At 39.6% G+C, this 21,561-nt stretch overlaps 2 protein-coding genes and 1 pseudogene across 2 annotated transcripts; all 3 read right to left on the reverse strand.

The window, feature by feature from the left end:
• Positions 1-1,761: 1,761 nt before the first annotated feature.
• On the reverse strand, positions 1,762-5,219 carry LOC116246391 (uncharacterized). The gene is made up of 2 exons (XM_031618250.2): positions 3,692-5,219; positions 1,762-2,686 (listed from the first exon to the last, which is right to left on the reverse strand). Exons 1-2 carry the CDS (start codon positions 4,335-4,337, stop codon positions 2,055-2,057), a joined length of 1,278 nt encoding a protein of 425 aa, XP_031474110.1. The 5' UTR covers positions 4,338-5,219; the 3' UTR covers positions 1,762-2,054.
• A 5,845-nt stretch (positions 5,220-11,064) lies between these two features.
• On the reverse strand, positions 11,065-16,065 carry LOC116248197 (trans-ocimene synthase, chloroplastic-like; annotated as a pseudogene).
• A 949-nt stretch (positions 16,066-17,014) lies between these two features.
• LOC116246277 (uncharacterized mitochondrial protein AtMg00810-like) lies at positions 17,015-17,842 on the reverse strand. The gene has a single exon (XM_031618068.1). The coding sequence runs from the start codon at positions 17,840-17,842 to the stop codon at positions 17,015-17,017; it is 828 nt and encodes a 275-aa protein (XP_031473928.1).
• Between the last annotated feature and the right edge of the window lie 3,719 nt (positions 17,843-21,561).

The following is a 21,561-nucleotide window of genomic DNA, read 5'->3' on the forward strand; positions in this document are numbered from 1 at the left end:
GACTTTGTTTCCTGAGGATCATGTTCGGAGATTCTGGAAAGGCGTTCTTATTTGGGGCCCATGATTCTTCCTTAGCGTGCAATTTTCTAACAACAATTTGCAGAAATTCATCCCCTGCTTCACATCCATAAACTGGTTACAAAGCTGCTTCTGCCGTTGGCAGTTCTGGAACTGGTCCAAGCACACAGAGACGAAGGGAATTAGAGTTCGAACCCAGTGCCAGCGGAATTTGCGAACTTAATCTCAAATTTTGTTGCTTATGCACTGCAAAGCGAAAGCAACAACTTGATCATCAACTTTTGTTTCTTATGCACTACAAAGCGAAAGCAACTGAATGAACAAAAAAGCAAAAAAACAAAGTATAAATTATATTCGACATGTCAAATTGTCAAGAAGAACAAAAATTGCATAAATAGCCATTAATGCTGTGTTCTGAGGATTCGGAGAGTGCCAAACGACAAGTGCCGCTTGATAGGCGTAATACATATCCTAAAAGATAAACCCCAAAGTCGAGTGCCCTACATACATGCAAGCCACTGGTAAGATCCCATGAGTACGGATCATTTGTGAAATGGGTACGCCTATCTTGATTTGATGGATGCCAATATCGCCTAGAAAACAAGATAAAGTTTCACTGTAGATTGAGACAAACAGCACTTTCTGGTGATAGATGGTAGTTGTAGATTCTTTTCTTTTCTCACAATTTGAAGTTATGAACAACAGGCTTTGTACACATCAAAGTTACAGGTGTAGAAAGGAGGTTCATGAGTTACTTTCAGTTGTTTACTGCAGGACTCAAATCGTTCTCTTCACGTGCAGAACTGGGACTTCTGGAGCATGGATGTGCTATTACGTCAAATGGATAAGTGATATTGTTCAAAAGTTCGAACGACAGGGGTTTTCTTTTTCCCGTTTTTCCCTTTTACCTTCAAAATGAAAAGAGTGACCTGATATAATTAATTTTATAGAAACTAAGAAAGAATTTAACTTGGACAAAAACAGTAGGAAAGCTCAAAAGAGACAAGGTCAGTTCTGCATGAACTTGTCATTTTAGAGGCAGGGTTCTTCCCAACCTGCAGAAGCCGTGCGCGTGCAAGCATGCCCACCTACCTACATAAATAAGCATGCCAAGGAGTAGACAGTAGCTAGAATTACTAGCTTCACCGGGTGTGTGTGTGGGTGTGCGTGTGTGTTTGTGTGTGTGGGTGAGAGAGAGAGAGAGAGATTCCTCTGTGATCCTATTGACCAAACCACGCCAACCGTGGCATCTAAATGGTGACAGACAACCAGGACAGACTCTGTTTCCTGCAACAGAAAACCCACATTAACTTTTTACCTCTTCTAACTAGGGCTTGGGTGCTGCAAACAAAGGAACCTTTGAAGAAAAGTGAGTAATATTCCCCGCTAAATTACATTTTATCAAGCACAACAATCCTCTCTATTGCTTAACGAAAAGGTAGACATGCTCAATACAAACGACACTGCCTCTTTTTCAAAGAGAAATCACTAAGACTTCCCAAAGCGATTCAGACGCAATTTTTCTTCCTAAGGAGGCATCCAAATTGGAGTGATCTCAAATTTCACAAAAAAGTAAAATAGTCATGTCAAATTGGGCCCAACTTATACCCTTCCCTTCTTAATCAACCACCCACCATTTGCTTAGAGTTGCTTCAGTTTTCATTAGCATCAAATTGGTCCAATTCATGTTAATTTTGATAACTTTGTAAGCATTCAGGAAGTAGTCAACGGTACATCACGAGAAAACCAATAACATGGATCGCAGCTTGGAAATCCTGCATGTTTCATCAATATGGACCAACTCAATCCATAAGTACGTCACTCCCATCGATTCAATAGTACAATAACAGTTGCAGTGGAATGTACAGAAACCAAATGATAACAAAATAAAGTGGATCTCTTTGCCTGATCTTAAGGTTGAAAGGAATACAAGCATATCTGAGCTGAAAGCATGACCTTTGACTGCTGTGAGATCCATCAAAATTATGTACCACAATGTCTAGAATAGTTACGATGTGGCCAAGGACGGGATCTGTTCATGATTTACAGATTACCACAAAGCATGGTAGTAGAGCTCTAGGATTGAGCAAGTAGAGCTCCTCGATGTTAGAATAGAGACCCACTTTTCCAGCCAAGGAGTCGAAGCCGGACTGGCCACTCATTTCTTGAATATTGTCTAATGGCTTGTGAACTCGACCTGCGATAACTCTGCAGACAACCAAAGCCTTCCTCACTGAGGGGTTGTCATCGTACACTTCAATGGATTCATAAGCTCTTCCACTAGTAGAAGTGGTGAAGACTCCAATTCCTCCCTTCATTTCCTTCTTTGTAGAAAACCCATGTCTGATAATCCGGCATACACTACATTTTTCAGATATGCAGAGGTTGGACGAGGCGTTCATGCCTAACGAGCATGTGACAGTGGTGCCATAAAATCTCAACAATTCATTGCCATCAGCAAGGCAACGTGGATGTTTCTTGGGCAACTTGCTGGCTTTTATCTTCACCATTTCTCTGTATTCTTCGAATCGAGCAAGTGTCTTTTGCATGTTATGAACTTTTAAGACCCTTTCTATTCTACCACAGTGGCTCTCAGACTTCAACCAGCTTGTCCTGCAGATAATCTCCACAATCTTTCTAGATGAATCACCTTCAACCAGCTCAGTAACTGCAAAAAAATGACATCAGATATCACTAATTCCAGAAGAAACATCTCATCAAACGAAGTTCGTGTAACAAAAGATTGTCCTGTAAAGAAGGCTATAAATACGGCAGTCTGAAGAAACTTTGTTATCAGATGAATGCAGACCATTAATAATCGCGTACGAACGAGCCATAACCTCCATGACAGAAAGAGGTCTAATGACTCCAAATGTTGAAGTAGGTGAGATGGACATAAATGCATGTATCGTCATTCATTGTTTTCCAGCACATCATTAAGCTTTTAATACAAGTTAGAGGTAGTGGACAATTTGCATGTTCACAAAATTGCATTTCAGAGTATTAATGATGCCAGCTTCAATTTCTGCAAAACGAAAACAACCGACACAGTGGCAAGCAGGTCCCTCATTTCTTTTTTCTGAAGCATAGGATTTCACCAGAGGTTTAGCATCAAGGAATAAACACAATAAGGAGGGAAATGAGATTGGCATGTAACTAAACAGAAAAAAGGAAAATTGAAGGAGCTTTAAGATTGCAATATCTTAAATTCATAGATGTAAAGAATTTGAAATTTGGAAAAAGGTAAGGAAATACCACTATCGCATCAAATATAAGATTTAGAGCAACAGAGGAAATCCAATAAAAGGTAAGGAAATTTCAGAAGTGAACAAATTACTGCTTCACCATTTTCTTTTCTGGCGCCCCCTTCGTTTTCCATGCCCGCCAGCAACACAAAGAGAGGAAGAACATTATGTACGGGAAACAGAGTATCCATGCTCAGCCATTAATCCTCATGAATCAGAACAGAGAGAAAAAGGGGAAAAAAACCTTCATCCACTGTATTAGAAAAAGAATAGCAAAGCTCTTTCGTGGCACTTGATAAATACACACATCAGGAGAACGGTTCACAGAAAATTTAATTAAAGAGTGTGAAAAAAGGAGGAGGCACTTTCAATTAGGGAAAGGGGAACAACAGGAGGAGATTAAAAGTTTCATCAAATTCTGCATTTACCTGCATGTTTGGCGAGATGATGCGATTCAAGAGCCTCCCACTTTCCAAACTGTTCTCCGCATTTGTGGCAAGTCACATTTGCACATCCTTGAGCTTCAGAACTGCGTGAGAACCTTCGGCTGGACACCGGAAGACCGGTCCCGCTAAAGATAGCAGCAGATAGAGCAGAACCACCGTGCTTGGACTGATCTCTGTGCGGGATATGGAAGCCAGGGGACTTTCTTGGAGGCGTTGCAGCAAAGCTTCCACCAAAAGAAGGGCCGTAATGAAGGCCACTCTGTCCCCCAGGACCAGGGGTACCAGGCCTAAGGGTGCCCACAAAGGTGGAGCCATCATCATGAGCACCATTGAAGCCTGTAATCTTCAGCTCACACCTTGAGTTGCTCAGAATGACCTCATGTGCTATTGGATTGAGAAACTCGCTGCTTCCTATGGACCTAGGACTGCAGCTTGGGGGCTTATCCAGGTGTCGTTTGCTACCATGAATGACATCTTTGAGATTGGCAATGGATCTTGAACAACCAGACCTACCAGACTTCTTGGTCTGAATTGAGCTCAGCTGCCGCTTCGTCCTTGGATCATAAACATCGGCGGGCTCAGATTTGCAATGGAGGGATTTTTTCAGAGCAAACCACACTGTTGGCATTTTTTCCTGCAATTATTACTATCCGAATACTTTCCAGATTACATGCTTTTCATGGAAATCCACGAGACTTCCCAACCCAGTAGAGATCTTCTTTCAACCCCAAAAAGCTACTTTTACTCAGAAACACTGCTTTCCTTTAATTTTCTGAAAAAACCTCCTCGTCACTTGAGACACGATAACCTCAAGACTGACGCTATTACTTGGACGGGGCATAACTCAAGAGTCGCAGGAAGCATAGACGTACCTGTTCATGTACACCTCTTGTCTACCTTCTGAAGTCAATCCACCATGAAGACCAGAGTAATATGACCATTGTTAAGGACGTCCAAGTGACAAGTTTTTTTATGGGAAGACTTGTTCAGCATTGGGAGCTCAATCCACTGCTATCGCTGCAACACTACCAACTCGAGGACTTGAAGGAAATTCAGAGAACCCTTTACAGAATATGAATGCTTAACCCCATAAAGCCAATCGACAATCTCATGGCTAAACGAAGAAAGAAAGGGGGGAGTTTCCGGAAAGAAACAGATCAGAAACTGACCGGCGGGTAGACAAGAAAGAGGGCAATGAATTTAACACTGGAATGCCAGAATCTTACATGCTAGAATGGCGCCAAAGCACCATTTCTCTCTTCAACCGCTCTTCTCCTTATGGAAAAGCGATCGTCCACCATTAAAAACTGGCCAGCCAGCCATCTAGCATGATGTTTCAGGACATTAAATGGCTCATTTATCTCCAAGAACAAAAGGAAACAACAGAAAAAAGAAGGAAGAAAAAGTTTCCATCTAGAGGCCCACGTTTTGCCTGATATGTCGGAAAATGTCCCATGTTTTTAGAAAACGACTCAGCACTGGCATCGGCGGTGTGAATATCAAAATAAAGTGTCCTTAGTTCTATCCTGACATCCCTCATTGTAAATGCTTGTGTAATGGGCATCTCAGTATCAGACCAAGCATACCTCAGTTCAAATTTGGTACTTATGCCCATATCCAGTCATTGATTTTGTGCAAATTTCTACTTGTCGGAGACCAAATCGAAATCTAATTTCTATTAAAGCACACCATACTCGTCTTAGTAAGTATACATATAAATCAACGTGCCTAATCAAGTGCAATGAAACGCAAAAAGAGTAGCTTACTGTTTTATTTTTACATATTACTAGCAGTAAAAATTAGTCCAACCAGATACTCAACCAACTGTTTATTTGGAATCAAGAAAGAGAAAAGAAGTCGTTCTGAAAACCTGAGCTACCTTTTAAAGAACATAACACCAGGCACTTTCAGAAACAATTAAAAGTGGAACTGTAAAGAAAATTTCTCGAAAAGAAAGTAAAAAAAGCAAAAGGAAGCAAACAACTAAACGAGGTAAGGCTTGACCCTCTGGATCCTGCTATCATGAAATCCAAGATTTGAAACATTCATTACCCAGACTGACAAAAAGCTGTTCCACAGGAAGGCTGATAAAACTTTGGGATTTTGAAAGTTTGAGGCTGACATTAATTAAAATGATCGATCAGACTGCAAGTGCCAGTTTTTCTTTTTGTTTATTTGAATTGAAGAGAGAAGAAGGTGAAGGGACAGTCGATGAAAGATACAAATGGCGAGGAAAGGACAGGACATCATGCGTGAAGGTTTAGGCATAAATCACAAGTCAGCCTGCCGGTAATCTAGTCAACCATTTGTCACCGCCGGTTAGAAAAGCCTACTAATCAGAAGGCTGCCCTTAAATGAAGGTACTCGATTGCCCTACCAGTTTCTTAATGAGCCACGTGATCTTCTAACAGACAGTGGCCGGAAAGAAGAAAGATTTCTGTCCTACCGGCCTGCCAGATATAAGTTATAGTCGCATAATATCGGCGTTCTTGTCTCAAAAGTTTCCATATCTTATCCCGAATCCGGTAGCCACACGATATTTTCGAAAACCAAACACTTACGACAATATTGTGTACTTGCTTTTATGTGATTAGCCTCTTCATGTATTTTTATGTGCGTCGATATCTTCTCCCTCAGGGAATTAAATTTTCCTTATTTGGTTGGCTTTGGGAGATGCCTGTAATTTGCAGGTCCGATTGGGATCGATGTGCACGGCTTGGATTGGATAAGGTTCAACTTCCGTCAAATTTGACGGCTGGGATTCTAACTAGCCGAATTCAGATCCATCTAGAAGAAGATCTGACATTTACATGTATTTAGATTGGATCTTTATTGAGCCTCGGTCGATATTAAACTGATTTGAATTTAATTACAATAGGATCCAAATTTGAGTCTGATAAATCTTGTGTATCCATTTTTTATCATTTGGATCCGTTTTCGTTTTGATATTAATGCAGTCGGCACGTGTAGGCAGCTGCCCATACAGACTCCCTAATTTTCAAAAGTTGGCGGTTAACTGACTTCCAATATATATAAATGTACAGCCGTCCAATAAAAATATCATTCAACTATATCTAAATTGGTACATGCAGCTCACGATATTATTATATTATATATGATAAACAAGTAAGAAACGAATCGCAACCCCATATGGTGCGCGTGATGCGTGGTTCAAAAAATGTGGCACTTTTTTTTTCTTAGTGAATTGTAAAAAATGCGCCAATATAGTTTAGCGTACCTCAATTTTCAATAATTTATTACTCCCCTTTGAACGTTTAATTTAGTGTTTAAAAAAATAATTATGGGGATCAAGTCTCCACACCTTAGACGTTACGGAGAAATAAGAAATCTTTTTTCGTTGGGAACAATTGAAGTTTTAATCATTTTTAACTATTCCGTGCTCATTAATTTTTTTAAATAAATTGGGGTTGATCTTTAAATGGCCATCATTTCCTGCCAACCTGGTGTGAAATAGCAGAAACGCGACATGTCAGAGTTGTCTGTGAATAAATAATTCAATTTAAAAAAAAAAAGGTACAAACACATTCACGTATGGTGGTTCTGTCTGCTAGTGGTTTTAGAAATTTAAAATTCCGACCGGCGACAAAAATACTCCGTCCGGTTCACGGTCATGGCATTATTTGTAAAATAACATTTTCGGTTAGTGGAGGAAATCGGATCAAGCAACTCTCTATCAGCACTTGGAGGAAGTTTGAGCTGCACACCAATTAGGCGATTATACCATTCGGATTGGGGACAAGGCTACTTTTAAGACTTTAAGTTAGGGATGTCAATGGATTGAATTTTAATAGGACATATACCTTGTCTTATCAGTTTTGTTGAATATCTACATATTCAAATTCATATTTGAATTTGAATGAAGAAAAATCTATACCATATCTGAATTCATAATGTGAATCCAATTTTTACATTAACATATGAATCCCAATCCAAATTTTAAATTGAATCCAACACTATGGACATTAAATATATGTTATTTATTTAAATAGCTACTTTTCACTTAATTGTCATGGTCTGTCCACTGTGTTTAGCAGTTGGGCGACAGACTTGACCTTTTCTTCCCTTAACTTTCGGGAAAGTAAACAAGATACTTCGAAAGCTGGCGCCATAAAGTAAACTGTAATTTACATCATGTTTTGCAAAATCAGGTTATATGTAAGTCTGTGACTGATACTTAGCTATTAAGAAACTGCAATTTGCATCCACTTTTGCTTCATCCAGCATTGTTGCTCATCTGAACAGGAAGAGTTTCACTAATTCTTGAAAGAGATGGTGTTTGGTGGGAAGAGTTTTGAGTTACCTAGCAGCATGTAGAAGCGTGTAATTTCAGTCACGCTTTGCTTGTGGATGTGGACAAATTATAATCAATTTTGCTGGCGTATGAGCTGGTTAGGCAGTGGTTGAGCCTTATAAAAGCATATAAGTAATGAATCGACTGTTCTATTTGAAAAATACTCCAGCTATTTAAATACATTCGTGAGACGTCATACGCAACTCGAGTTTGGTACCGACTTGTCTCTCTCCCTCATAAAAAGACAAATATTGGTGTGGTTCCTGCATTGGCAATGTAGGAAGAAATATAACTTGGGTACCGGACCGGACTGTTGGACCTTGTCTTCCAACATTATAATGAGACTTTCCACACCACAGACATGATTGTATATGCGTTATTCAACCATGTGCATGCCTTGATATCTTAGTTGCAGGTTAAGGTGTGAAATAGTGCCAGCACAGGTGCCGCATTTTTTCAAAGGATTCATATCAGTAAAGCTGCAGTTAGGATTTGCATCTGCACATAAACTTGAGTGGCGTCAACTCGGATGCAGCGAATGTTCTGATGAGTCCGTGAGACTTGGGTCAATATCAAATGAAGTGAGATAAGTTGATCCAGCAAACTGAAAGGCAATGCCTTCTGGATTCACAATCGTGTATGTTTATAGGGTGACGATCAATAAGCATGGTAAAAAAACCCAGCTAATTGATCACTCGAGAATCGCTCAAGTTGACCAAAATCGCCAAAAGAGTGGGTCACAAGTCCAATAGTACCGACCCAAATGGTTCTGTATCAGATAAATCGAGCCAGATCACCCGATCTTGGTTCTAAATATTACCCAATGTCACTACGAAATATTTATGACAAGTAATTAACCTAAGCATGACATTTCTTAGTTTATAGTTGCGGTTCATAAGTTATAGTTGTCTGATTTTTTTTTTTGGTTTGTTTGGAGTTAGTAGCTGATTTTATAGATACGTTCAATTTTTTCAGTGGAAATATCCTACAAACATTTTTGACCTGATCCAGACAAGTCATGGGATCAACTGACTGGGTTTGAACCAATGGTCAGCCATTAATCGAAGTCACATGAGCTCGCCGATATGCCCATCAACGTAAAGTTGGCATTGAAGGTGGCGTTTGCCAAAAGAGACATTGTGTTAGTGTTTTATGAATCTAGGTAATTGTAAGATTGAGATAGATTCATAAAAACATTAGAAGCAAACGTTACATGAAACACTAACGGCTTTTGTTGCCAAACGCCCTTAAAATATAAATATATGAGTGTATATCTCTTCGTCCTGCTATCCAATCCAAGCTTCAGTCTGTTGAGTCATGTCTAAAACCCGAAGCCTACTTCATTTGTCTCCCAACATCTTCAAGTTTGCAACAATTTCGAAGGCCATATATCGCTTGGTGTTGATGCAGTTGAACTAAATCTATCTACACAATTGGAATTTCTGACGGTCAATCTAATTAGTTTGGTCCGTCTTCGACTTTTTCAGAATCAGACTTAGATGTAAATACTGCTTGCAAGAATAAAAACCAACGGCGGTTCATGTTTTTTTGAAGACTAAAATGAAATTGTAGTTTTGATGACTCAAGGTCTTATTTTTAATAAAGGTAATGGATCTCTCCATGCTTACGAGATTTGCTTGAAAGGGACGCACGGGAAGACGCGCGCATGCAGGCGCCGGTGCAGCCCTCTCCCCGTCGGCTCCCCTCTCCACATCAATGAAACAAACGCCTGTTCTGCTCGTGATCTGTCTGGACGCTGTGCTCTCGCTCTCGTTTGTCTGAATGCGCCAACCCTCATAAATGTAATAGGCAAATGGGAGGCACAGTTGACGCTGTGCTCTCGCTCTCGTTTCCCTCGTCCACACTCCTTTCCATTTTCACCCATTCTCTCTGACTCTCTGAATTGACCCTTCATTTTTGTTTATTCCTTTGAACATCGCAGTCTCTGTCTATTGTGTACAACAGAGAGAAGGACACACTACGCATACGTCCAGAACAAACGGGTGAGATTAGTCACTTTCCAGCCTTGATAATGTATCCACTTTGTTTAATGCTTCTACGCACTCATTTTTGCTATCCAGATCTCTAGGCCTCAAACGTCAAACCGTATTTCATGACTCATGTACTCTGCTTCTATTTGGGGAGAAAAAATGTGCCACCGAACTTGGTTTGGATTTGCATGAATCGACCCATTATGTGTCAGTATGTATCAGGTTAATTCAACTTTTTTTTTTCTTTAATGCCATGTGATTTTTGAAATTTCGAATTGCTGTAAAGTAACCTCTGTCTGTTTCTAAGTCCAGACAATCCAAATAAATCGGCTGCCTCCAAGTTGAGATGGCCCATGAGGTCTGTTCCTTCACAAAACAATTCACACCATGCCTGCTCACCAACAGGATTTGTCGCCGCAGTATCCTTTATCTCATACGTCCCTTCCAAAATCCAACCATGGTCAGCCTGGCTTCCCTTCAGAAGGAAGCGGAATAAACAAATAACTAAACATTTCTCCTGGGACATGCATCTGTTCCTAGCATGAGAAAATGACTCCCGTACTTGTGAAATCTTTGTAATATAGGCCCATACTTAATTTTTTTTATTTTATCAAAACCGGCAGACCAAGAAGTACTATGCATGGCATTATGTATTAACCCAAGTTAAAAGATCGGCTAAATTAGAGGGGGCTGATAACAGCATCTTTTTTTTTTTCTTCTTCTTTATAAGGACAGGCAAGTTTTTGCAGTCTACCATACAAGGCACGGAATGGGCATCTTTCAGATTTTTATTCCTTTTATATTCTACAAATCAAGCTAGAGAACTCCTGAGCATTTTATGTTCTAATTGTAAGTCTGCCTACATTTTCAAAGAAATCCATCTTATATATCAAGCCTTTCATTTTAATTAATCTAATGACAAATACATCTTAACAATGCCGACAGCTTGAAGAAGAACACTAATTTTGCTAGCAATTGTATCACATTATGAAAACATGCACAGGACGGAAGCATGTGGTACAGCTAGCACCATGATCAATAGAGAAGATTTAATTTTATTTTATTTTTAATTAAGATACATGGCCAAGCATCAGACAGATCAAAGACTTACTAGCCGGCCAACAGATTTGAAAATCCCCGGGCACGAGATGAAAACGCAAGCAAGCAGATACTAGGACACAGCCTTGAAGAAGCCGGTAGTCCAGTTCAACAACATGTATAGATTACGAAGACGCGGGGTTTTCAAATAGGAATGGGGCTCACCAAGAGCGAGGTGATGTGCTCCTTGGTCTTCCCATCAGAAACCCCGAATCCATCTCCATCCTTGTAGAAGAAGTATGTGACGCGAGCAAGATTCACAGAGGCATCTATCAAGGCTCTGGGCACGTCGCCTGCCGCAGCACAGTCCTTGTTCAGCATCTTCCACGCCTGGTTCTGCAAGCTGTTGATGTGTTCAAGGGCGGCCTCCTCCTCCACGCCCTTCTCGTTCATGTGGCAGTGCACCGCCGGTTGAACGTCCCCGCGTTCTAGCTCCGCCTTCATATATGGAGCAGCCACCATCATATAACATCATTGTATTAGCTGGACTTCCATAAAGGAGTACTAATGCATTAGATATTTGCCTACCTACATACATATCCAAACTAATCTGATCAGTGTGCATGTGTAAGCTACAAGGCGCGTATGTGTTGTGGGTGTGCGTGCGCGCATGCTTTACGATCGATCGGATAAGAGAAAGAAGGGTGCATACTGGTCCGGTTCCCACATCATTAATGAGCCTGTGAATGACTGATGCCCAGTAGATAATCCTACTCTTAACCCTCATGGTGTCGATTATTTCCTTCGTCAGTTGTATGTCCAGCGCCAAATATGTGATCAGCAAGCCGGGGACTAACCCAAGCGAAGCCCATGCATTGTTCATGTGCTCTTCAAGCGTTGGCTTGTGTCCTTGGTGATACCACTTTGCTTCCACCAGTTTTGATTTGCACATCGCTATCCACTATAGAGCAAAAGATCACGATCCAACCATGTGAGTAATTGATCGATCTGGATGAACCAACAGATTATAATCCGCTAAATAAGATCAGAAGAAGATTAAGATAATTGCTTCAAATTTTGATGTGGGTTAGTTCTGGAATAGTTGTTTCCTGGATACAAGCCTTGTCGTTTGGTAAACAAAAGAAGTTTACTGCTGCTCTGCAGAGGATTCGAGTACTTGCAATCTCCTTTCAACAAGAAGTCCAAGCTAGGTTATTGAAACAAATTACAGAGCTATGTAAACATCAGAAAGTATATAATCAATTACCTCATCTTTCAAAATTTCAGTGGCATCGAACCCATGCTTCTTCAAAGCCAAGTAGGCAACTTCATTGATGAAATTGAAGACAGCTAAGTAGCATAGCTTCATGAAATGTGGGAGTTCCCCCAACACCTTTAAGTCCCACCTGAAATGGTGTCCCAAAATCTTAGTAGCTTTTCATTAGAATATGAAAGAACCAAACACTGAGAAAGCAGAGCAATTCCAAAGTGCTAAGTTTTCCATTCCACGGCTGATCACGGGTTAGAGAAAAGCTCTTAACTCATACACATGGATCCGGATTTAGATCCGAAAATAGTGACAGTATTAGGCCAAGAGCAGATTTGGGGTCCATGTAAACCCATTTAGGGCCCATTTGACAACAATAACTAGTTGTTACTGTTCCATAACTTACCCTAAAAATTAAGATAGATTTATGAAAGACCGCATGTTCTATTAATTTGCTTTAATTTTGAGGGCAAGCTTGTTGATGTTGCCAAAACGGACCTTTAGAAGCTGTTTGACACCAGTAAAAAATTATTACTGTCCCTTAAAACTGTCTAAAAAATTCGTATTCGGATGAAAAAAATCTACACCATATCCTAATTTGAAATCTGAATTCATAATTTAAATCCAATCCCAATCCTAACAGTGAGTATATGGTGTTTATTTAAAAGCATATTCCATTCGACTCTAGTCAATATTTAATTAAATCCAAATATGAATAGTAACTCAATTGAATGTCATTTCTTATATTTGAATCTGATCTGAATTCTTAATCATATGTTAAAATTTTTTCCTAAGTCCCAATTTTTCCTAACTCCTAAATCGTTTGGAATCAGACATAATCGAATTTATTAATGTCCTTAATAATGTCACTATCTTTCCCCAGTCACGAGATTTCCACTCCAAGAAGTACAACAAAGAGGTGTACATGTTGGTCGAGGCTTCTACGTGGTGCATAGATTTGTCCACGAAAAAATTGTTTACAAAGCTGTGCAATGACCAAAATATGTTTATTAAAATAAAGAACTTTTAAGAGAGTAAAAAATGATTGTGAAAAAGTTAAAAAGTCTAAACTACCCATCATTTCATTAAAAAAAATCAAAAATACTATCCACCCTCTTTGGTGCATGCTTGTTGTGTGTCCGCCCTATCAAACTCCTTTGATCCGGTACTCATGCCCGTCACCGGCGGACCTAATATCAAAACCCTTACAGTTTCGAATGTGTACAAAAATATTTGTTCGTGTAGGTAAAATACAACCATTTAAAAGCTTTGTATCATACATAATCATCTCAATGTCAAGTGCGTATTAAAACCCAATAATGTATGGAACTTTCCCCGTGAAGATCTCAATCATGTGTGCAATGATGTTTGCACTCTCATGAAACCTATTATAGCTCACTCTAGTAGAAAGTTGCATTAGTAACAACATTGGGCGCCCCTGCTGGAAGGCAAATGATGTTGATTTTTGTTGTACATCTCTTCTCCCAGCAAGGAGTAAGAACATTGGCTAACATGTGCCCCGAGGCGAACATTTAACAAAGATGCAAATGAAGCCTCAGTCTTTTTTGGAGAACAATCGCGTTCCATGCAATTTACATATGCCAAGAAGTTTCTGCTTGTGTTGGCGAACGGAAAAAATTAAAAAGAAAAGCACGTACCGCTCAAATGCTTTTGTGAGGAGCTCGACTTCATCGATGGATGCATATAGATCATAGATGTCATCAAGAACAGAGAGCAGAGCAACAGCCTTGCCCAGTTCTTTGCGGGAGTCCGAGTGCTGCGGCTGTGGGACATGTCGCCACTCCCCACAGGTAGCTCTCCGCTAACCTGTCCCTTGCAAAGCTCAGCTTCTCATCAAGCCCCAGTTCTCTCCACCACCTGAAACAGCAATTTATTAACTCGCCGTCGATCTCTTGCAAAATGAACTTGAAATAATTGCTATATGATCCGTTTCATAATGAATAAAAGAATCTGACCATCGAACCCGAAATCATAGCTAGGAGGAAAAAGGAAAAGAAAACGGAGTACCTTGCTAGCTCTTTGAGCTCTTTGTGGTAGATCGTCTGCAGAATGTTGAAATCGAGTTTTGCAAGCTCAAGCAGAGGTTGGTTCTTCTCTTCCTCCTTCTCATAGGCGTCTATGCTGTACCTGACCTCGAGTCTCTCTGGTCTCCAGTGCAAAGGAAGATCCAGGGCACGCTCCACTTCCCTTTTCAGCCCATCGTCGTTACCCATGTCCTTCCCGCCAGCAGCAGCCTTGAGATGCAGAGCTGAGAAGGACTTCGCCTCATCCAAGATATCCTCCCCATCAAAGCCCAGGTATGATGCTTCATACAGACTGAGTAACCCTTGTACATCCTCCGCTAAGCTCAACTTAAAATTGCCTTCCTTGTCTTTGAAGCTGCTAAATATATCTTTTTCCCAACAACCCGAAAAGGAAAAGCCATTAGATTAGATCACGGGTTGCTTATTTACTTCATTGTGGAGTCACCAATAATCTCATTTTCGTGGAATTAAAATATCAAATCTCACAACAGGAAAATTCTCATAATATATTTGAGTTCTTCAAAAAATAGCCAAGCATCCGGAAATATTTTTGACAAGATCATGCACCTGATAAAGCATTGAATCCTGACCTCGTTCAACTTAAAAAAAAAAAAATGAAATGTCAAACCGCAGTTTGGCAAGGCGAGGAGGGATCCTACCCACAACCTTTTTTTCTTTTGCTCACGAGAAGCTTGTAAAAAAAAGAAAAAATTTTGAACATTAAGAAACTTTTTAACCTGTCTTTTGCGTACTCAGAAAAAAAAGTTTCACTTTTTTCTTGTTAAGCACAGTCCAAAACCTATCAAATAAAGAACTTATTAATCGCCAAAAAAAAAAAAGCTGACGTTTTTCTTTTTAAGTTAACAAAACTGAAGTCATGCCCTGATTTGACGGTTTTCCTTCTTTTTTAGAATTATAAACAAATCAAAACAAACATATAACAACCGCCATCCTGAGGAAACATTGAAGCCATACTGCCTCAGCAGTCGAAATCTCAGAGCAGTTTCGTGCAGATCTTTCTGCGTCTGATTGCCATGAACATCACACAGATGCTGCAGCGCTGCTTTGATTTCCTTCTCAAAGTGGTATCCAACACCAAGGCGTCGTATCGAGTCAATGTTCTTCAATAGTCCTGAGGGATCTTGGGTTTCCGTTGGTTCAAGCAACGACTTGACCTCACTCTTCAGTTGCTCTCTTCTATCTCCATGTTGCTTCTCCTGCATGCACAAAACAAACATCAGCTCTATTTATATTTCGTAAAATCGATCCTTTGATCTTGAACATTGAAAAGAACGCTGGAGAAATCATCGGCTCAAGTGGGCAGACGTGAATTCAATATCGTGTTGCAAAGTATGCTGACATCATGTTCATATGGCATCGATTGATCTCATCTGATCGCGTTTTATGGATCATGTATGCACATATAATCAAGCTTAAGAAACAGAACAGAACAGAAGCTCACTGAGAAGGCACTGGAGATCGATTGGATGGAGGTGTGATCCCAAACGGTGGGGTGGTAGTTCGCGCTACGACGCGTCACCGCCTCAGAAGCCATTGATGAGTACTCTCAAGGGGAGAAGGTGAAATTGAGAAATCGACCTCAATGGAACGGCCAAATCTCGTCTATTGTTTGCAGTGGGTGATGATGGTGTAACGGCACCTATATGTAGTCATCTTCGTATTAACTGCAATGTGCAGAGGCGATTCTGACAGTACTCCATAATTTGGCAGACGAAAATGGTGGTTTGTTGGAGAGGCGCTAATTTTATACATTTAAGGACACCCGTAGATAGTATATATATATCAACCACCTAATTTATAAAATTATTAAAGCATAAGTACGGACCACAACCACCTGGCCACTGGTTCCGAGTTACGCTCTGCCATTCAGCACCATTTTGCCACCTTCAGGTCACAAAATGGGATCAATAATTGTGAACTTTGTAGAAGCAGAAAACAGAGCAAGCAAATAGAGAAAAAACTACCTTCTCATTCTTGAGTTTCTGTTACATCTATGATTACAGGGAATTGTACACAATTATATAACAAACACGTGACTCCTTGACAAATTTTCTCTCGCACCACATAACAATCCAAATCGATATGGTTTGATGCATTAGTGAAATACTGGATAAGCCGCTATATGTACCGCGGCTTGGTTGTGGCATTAGAGGTTCCCTGCTTGAGTATGTTCCACGCCTAAATCTGATAAAGAGAAATTTAAGCCAAGTTGTCTCACACACGACATTAGCTACGGCTCAGCTCGATATTTTGCTTCAGGAAATGATAAAGATTGCTTCTTTATCGAAACCAAATCATGTCCACTTAACCTTTATGTTAATCAATAACTCGCTTGGTTGTATTATTTCCCATGTTCCGTTGTCACTCGAGTTATGTTTTAAATAATTTATAGAAGTTTCTTCCAGCCTATGTCAATATCTGTTAAAAAACCATAAGAGGAACAAGGAGAAACAGCAAGAATTTACGTGGTTCGGCACTGAGGCCTACGTCCACAGAGGAAGAAGAAGACTTTCTCTTTTTTTATTTCACTGCTCTGTTTACAATCAAAGAGAGAAGGGAGATTTATACACTTTGATTTTGGTGATAACCAAGAGAACGGTTATGCAAAGAATTAGGGAGGATTTCTTTCCCTTATCTGATCAATTGTAACAGCAGGATACTATTGATATGCTTGCCAATCTTGATGTCAATATTCATATCCTTCAAAAGAGATTTAATCCATACAAGTTCACATGTGCACCAAGCCATAGCTCTGTATTCTGCTTCTGCACTTGATCTAGCAACTACTGATTGTTTTTTGCTTCTCCAAGTTACGAGATTGCCTCCAACAAAGGTACAAAAACCAGAAGTGAATCTTCTGTCATTTGGATCTCCTGCCCAGTCTGCATCAGTATAGCCCACAACATCAAGAGCCAGATCACGTTTCATCAAAATCCCTTTTCCAGGACATCTTTTCAAATATCTCAAGATTCTATGAGCAGCTTCGACATGAGATGATCTAGGAGAGTGCATGAATTGGCTAATAAGACTTACAACATAAGATATGTCTGGTCTTGTAACAGTCAAGTATATGAGCTTACCAACAAGTTTCTGAAAGCTTTGAACATTCTCGACAAGTTCACCTTCATCCTTCTTTAATTTACAATTGACTTCGAGAGGAGTCTCTGCAGGTTTGGTACCTAAGCATCCAGTTTCTTTCAACAGATCTAGCGTATATTTCTTTTGATAAAGAAAAACTTCTTTATTTGAGTGAGCAACTTCAATTCTTAAGAAGAATCTTAGTGTTCCCAAATCCTTTATTTCAAAGAGCCGATTGAGATAATCCTTCACGCGTGGCATAAAGTCAATATCATCACCTGTCATTATTATGTCATCCACATAAACCAAGATAACACAAATTTTAGAATTTTTCAAAGACGTGAACATAGTATGATCAGCACTGCTTCTTTTGAAACCCATTTTAACAAGAGCATCACTAAGACGAGAGAACCAAGCTCGTGGTGACTGTTTCAACCCGTATAGAGCTTTTTTAACTTACAAACATGCTTGTGCTCATTTTTTATACCTTTTGGAGCCTCCATATAAACTTCTTCATTGAGTTCCCCATGAAGAAAAGCATTTTTGACATCGAGCTGAATCAGAGGCCATCTCTTGTTTGCTGCTACTGAAATCAAAGTTCGGACATAGCTCATCTTTGCAACAAGGGCAAAAGTTTCAGTATAGTCAATACCTTCGGTTTGAGTGAAGCCTTTGGTAACCAAACGAGCTTTGTATCGGTCTACACTTCCATCACTGTTATATTGTATTCGATAAGCCCACTTGCATCCAACCAGCTTTTTACCATCAGGTAAAGGAACTAGATCCCAAGTCTGATTTTTTTGTCAGTGCCACAAGCTCCTCTTTCATTGCATTTCGCCATTCTGGATCAAAATTAGCCTCCTCATAGGTTTTTGGTTCATGTTGGGAATATGCATTTAGGATATAGGATTTATAGTGAATGGGCAAGTTTTCAAATGAAAGGTATTGGTCTATGGAGTAGTTTTTGTTTGTAAGATAAGTGTAATAGTCACTAAACTTGGTTGGTGGTTTAGTAGGGTCAGTGTACCGTCTAATGGAGTTTTCTTGAGAGGTTTGGCTTGAGTTGCTCAAGTTGGAATTGGGTTCAGTGGAAGGAGTGAGAGGATTGGTGTCGGTATTGATAGAAATGTAGCACCAATATCTGTAACCCGAAAACAGCACTCAAGCAGGAAGATAGAGAGAGAGAGAGAGAGAGAGAGAGAGAGAGAGAGAAAATGAAAACAAGAAGAAACTGAGGAGAAGAAGCCGTAGCCAAAATGGTTTGCACGGCCTCTATTTATAATCTCATTTTCAGAATTCTAAGAGTCTCCAATCGTAGAATCCTAGGAGATTTCACAAGCTTCAAGGACATTAATTACATCATAGAAACCTAAGAGACTTCACATATTACAAGGATATTAACTACAACATAGAATCCTAGGAGACTTCCCATATAACAAGGATATTAACTATAACATAGAATCCTAGGAGACTCTTCACATGTTACAAGGACATTAAATATTTTAACACATTCTACAAGGAGGTGGAATCCTAAGAGACTCCTCTTCAACGTGCTGGTGAAGGATTTATATTTTAACACCCTCCCTCAAGTTGTGCATGGTTTTGCACCATGTACAACTTGCCTTTTAGAAACCAGAATCGTTCCTTTGTTAATCCTTTTGTAAATAAGTCTGCAACTTGTTCATCTGTACGAACATAAATAGGCTGAATTTTCTTGTCTTCCACCTTTTGTCTAACAAAGTGTTGATCAATCTCAATGTGCTTTGTTCGACCATGTTGTACGGGATTAAAGGCAATGTTAATAGCGCTTTGATTATCGCACATTAACATTGATGTTTTAATCTTTTCTCCAATGTCTTCTAGCAAATGTCTAACCCATGTAACTTCAGCAGTACCTGCAGCCATGCATCTGTATTCAGCTTCAGTGCTGGATCTTGCTACTGCCTTTTGCTTTCGACAACTCCAAGACACAAGATTACGTCCAATGAAAATACAAAAACCAGAAATGGACTTTCTTTGATCGGGATCTCCAGCCCAATCTGCATCTGTGAATGTCATAAGTTGATGTCCAGTAGTTATATTTTCACTCTTACCATAAACTAAGCCATCTCTTGCTGTCCCTTTAAGATATCTTAATATTCTTTTGACAGCATCCATGTGAGTATCTCTAGGTGCATGCATAAATTGGGATACTTGATTCACAGCATATATAATATCTGGTCTAGTAAATGTAAGATATTGAAGTGCCCCAACAATACTTCGATATTGTGTAGGATCTTCATATAACTCCCCATCTTGAGCACTTAGTCTTTGATTTAGAACACTAGGAGTTCCAACAGGCTTACAATCAGACATACCTGACTTTTTCAACAAATCCAACGTGTATTTCTGTTGTGTCAATGTGAGGCGATTATTGTGCCTATCAATCTCCACTCCAAGAAAGAATCGTAAATCACCAAGCTCTTTCATTTTGAAGTTTTGCATCATCAAAACTTTAGCTTCTTCTATGTGTTTTTCTGAATTGCCTGTGATAACAATATCATCAACATATATAAGAAGTAAAGTAAATATGTTTTCCTTTCGATAAATGAAAAGAGAGTGATCTAGAGGACATCTCCGAAAATCACATTCTTGAATCTTGCAAGAGAAACTGTCAAACCACGAACGTGAGGCCTGTTTAAGTCCATAAATAGATTTTCTTAGTTTGCAAACCCATGCATGAGAGTCTCCTTTCGTGTATCCTGGAGGTTGTTCCATATATACTTCCTCCCTTAAATCACCATGAAGAAAAGCATTCTTCACGTCCATTTGATGTAGTCTCCATCCATATTCAACTGCCAATGATATAATCACGCGAATTGTTCCCATTTTGATCACAGGGCTGAATGTCTCATCATAATCTTCTCCATATTGTTGTGTAAACCCTTTTGCTACTAACCTTGCTTTGTGTCTTTCTATGCTGCCGTCAGGTTTGTATTTAATTTTGTATACCCATTTGGAGCCCACTACGTTCTTTTCGTGTGGCCTCGGAACGATCTCCCATGTTCCACATTCATGCAAGGCATCCATTTCTTCTTTCATAGCCTTTCTCCAATGATGTGATTTTGATGCTTCATCAAATGAAGTAGGTTCTTCCTCCTTGCCAACTTTTGCCATGAATAACTGAAAATCAAGTGATAAAGAATCATAGCTAACCCACCTGTGAATGGGATGACGAATGCGTTGGGATCTTCTAAGGTGGGGCATGTTGTCTTCTTCACTGTGAGCATCTCTGTCCCTTAGTCGTCGACTGTAGATAAGACCCGAATACCGATGTGCATCGTTGCTCTGTTCATTATTGTTTTCGTGATGACTTAATGACTGTGTTGGATCTTCTTGATTTTCACTTTGAGCCATATCCGACGGTTGTATTGCTCTCTCTGAATCTTCACTTTGAGGCACATCATTTTCTATAACAGGATCTGCATTGAATAACTGTGTACTGGTCCAGGGATCATAAGATTCAATGGTCATAGGCATTTCATTTGTATTATCAAAACTATGTTCATCAAAAATGACATTTCTTGAAGTTTTGATACGTTTAGTTGTTGGATCATAGCATCGAAAACCTTTATATTCATCAGCATATTCAACGAATCTACATTGAATAGCTTTGTCTTGAAACTTGTTCCTCAAGGCAGCATCAACGTGAACATAGCATACACAACCAAAAACCTTCAAGTTCTTGTAATCAGGTTGTTTGCCTAAGAGTGTAAAATATGGCGATTTAGACATCAAGAGTGTCATAGGCAAACAATTTATTATGTATACAGCAGTATGGAAGGCTTCAGTCCACAAGGAAATGGGCACATTAGTATCATGCATCATGCTCATGGCGCTTTCAACTATATGTCGATGTTTCCGCTCAACTACACCATTTTGTTGTGGTGTGTAAGGGCAGAAAATTTGTCTAGTTATCCCTTTTTCACGTAGAAATTCAATAAAATCAAGCGAGGAATATTCTCCCCCTCCATCACATTGAAAATGCACCACATTGGATGAAAATTTAGTTTGAATCATGGCATAGAAGTTTCGAAATATGTGAGGTACTTCTGATTTGT

The sequence above is a fragment of the Nymphaea colorata genome, chromosome 1, assembly GCF_008831285.2.
Source record: "Nymphaea colorata isolate Beijing-Zhang1983 chromosome 1, ASM883128v2, whole genome shotgun sequence".
Lineage (NCBI taxonomy): Eukaryota > Viridiplantae > Streptophyta > Magnoliopsida > Nymphaeales > Nymphaeaceae > Nymphaea > Nymphaea colorata.

Coding starts and splice junctions, on each gene's coding strand:
- LOC116246277 (XM_031618068.1), bottom strand. CDS start 17,842: ATGGGTTTCAAAAGAAGCAGTGCTGATCATACTATGTTCACGTCTTTG.
- LOC116246391 (XM_031618250.2), bottom strand. CDS start 4,337: ATGCCAACAGTGTGGTTTGCTCTGAAAAAATCCCTCCATTGCAAATCT. Junction 2,687..3,691: donor TCATCTCGCCAAACATGCAG/GTAAATGCAGAA, acceptor ATTTTTTTGCAG/TTACTGAGCTGGTTGAAGGT.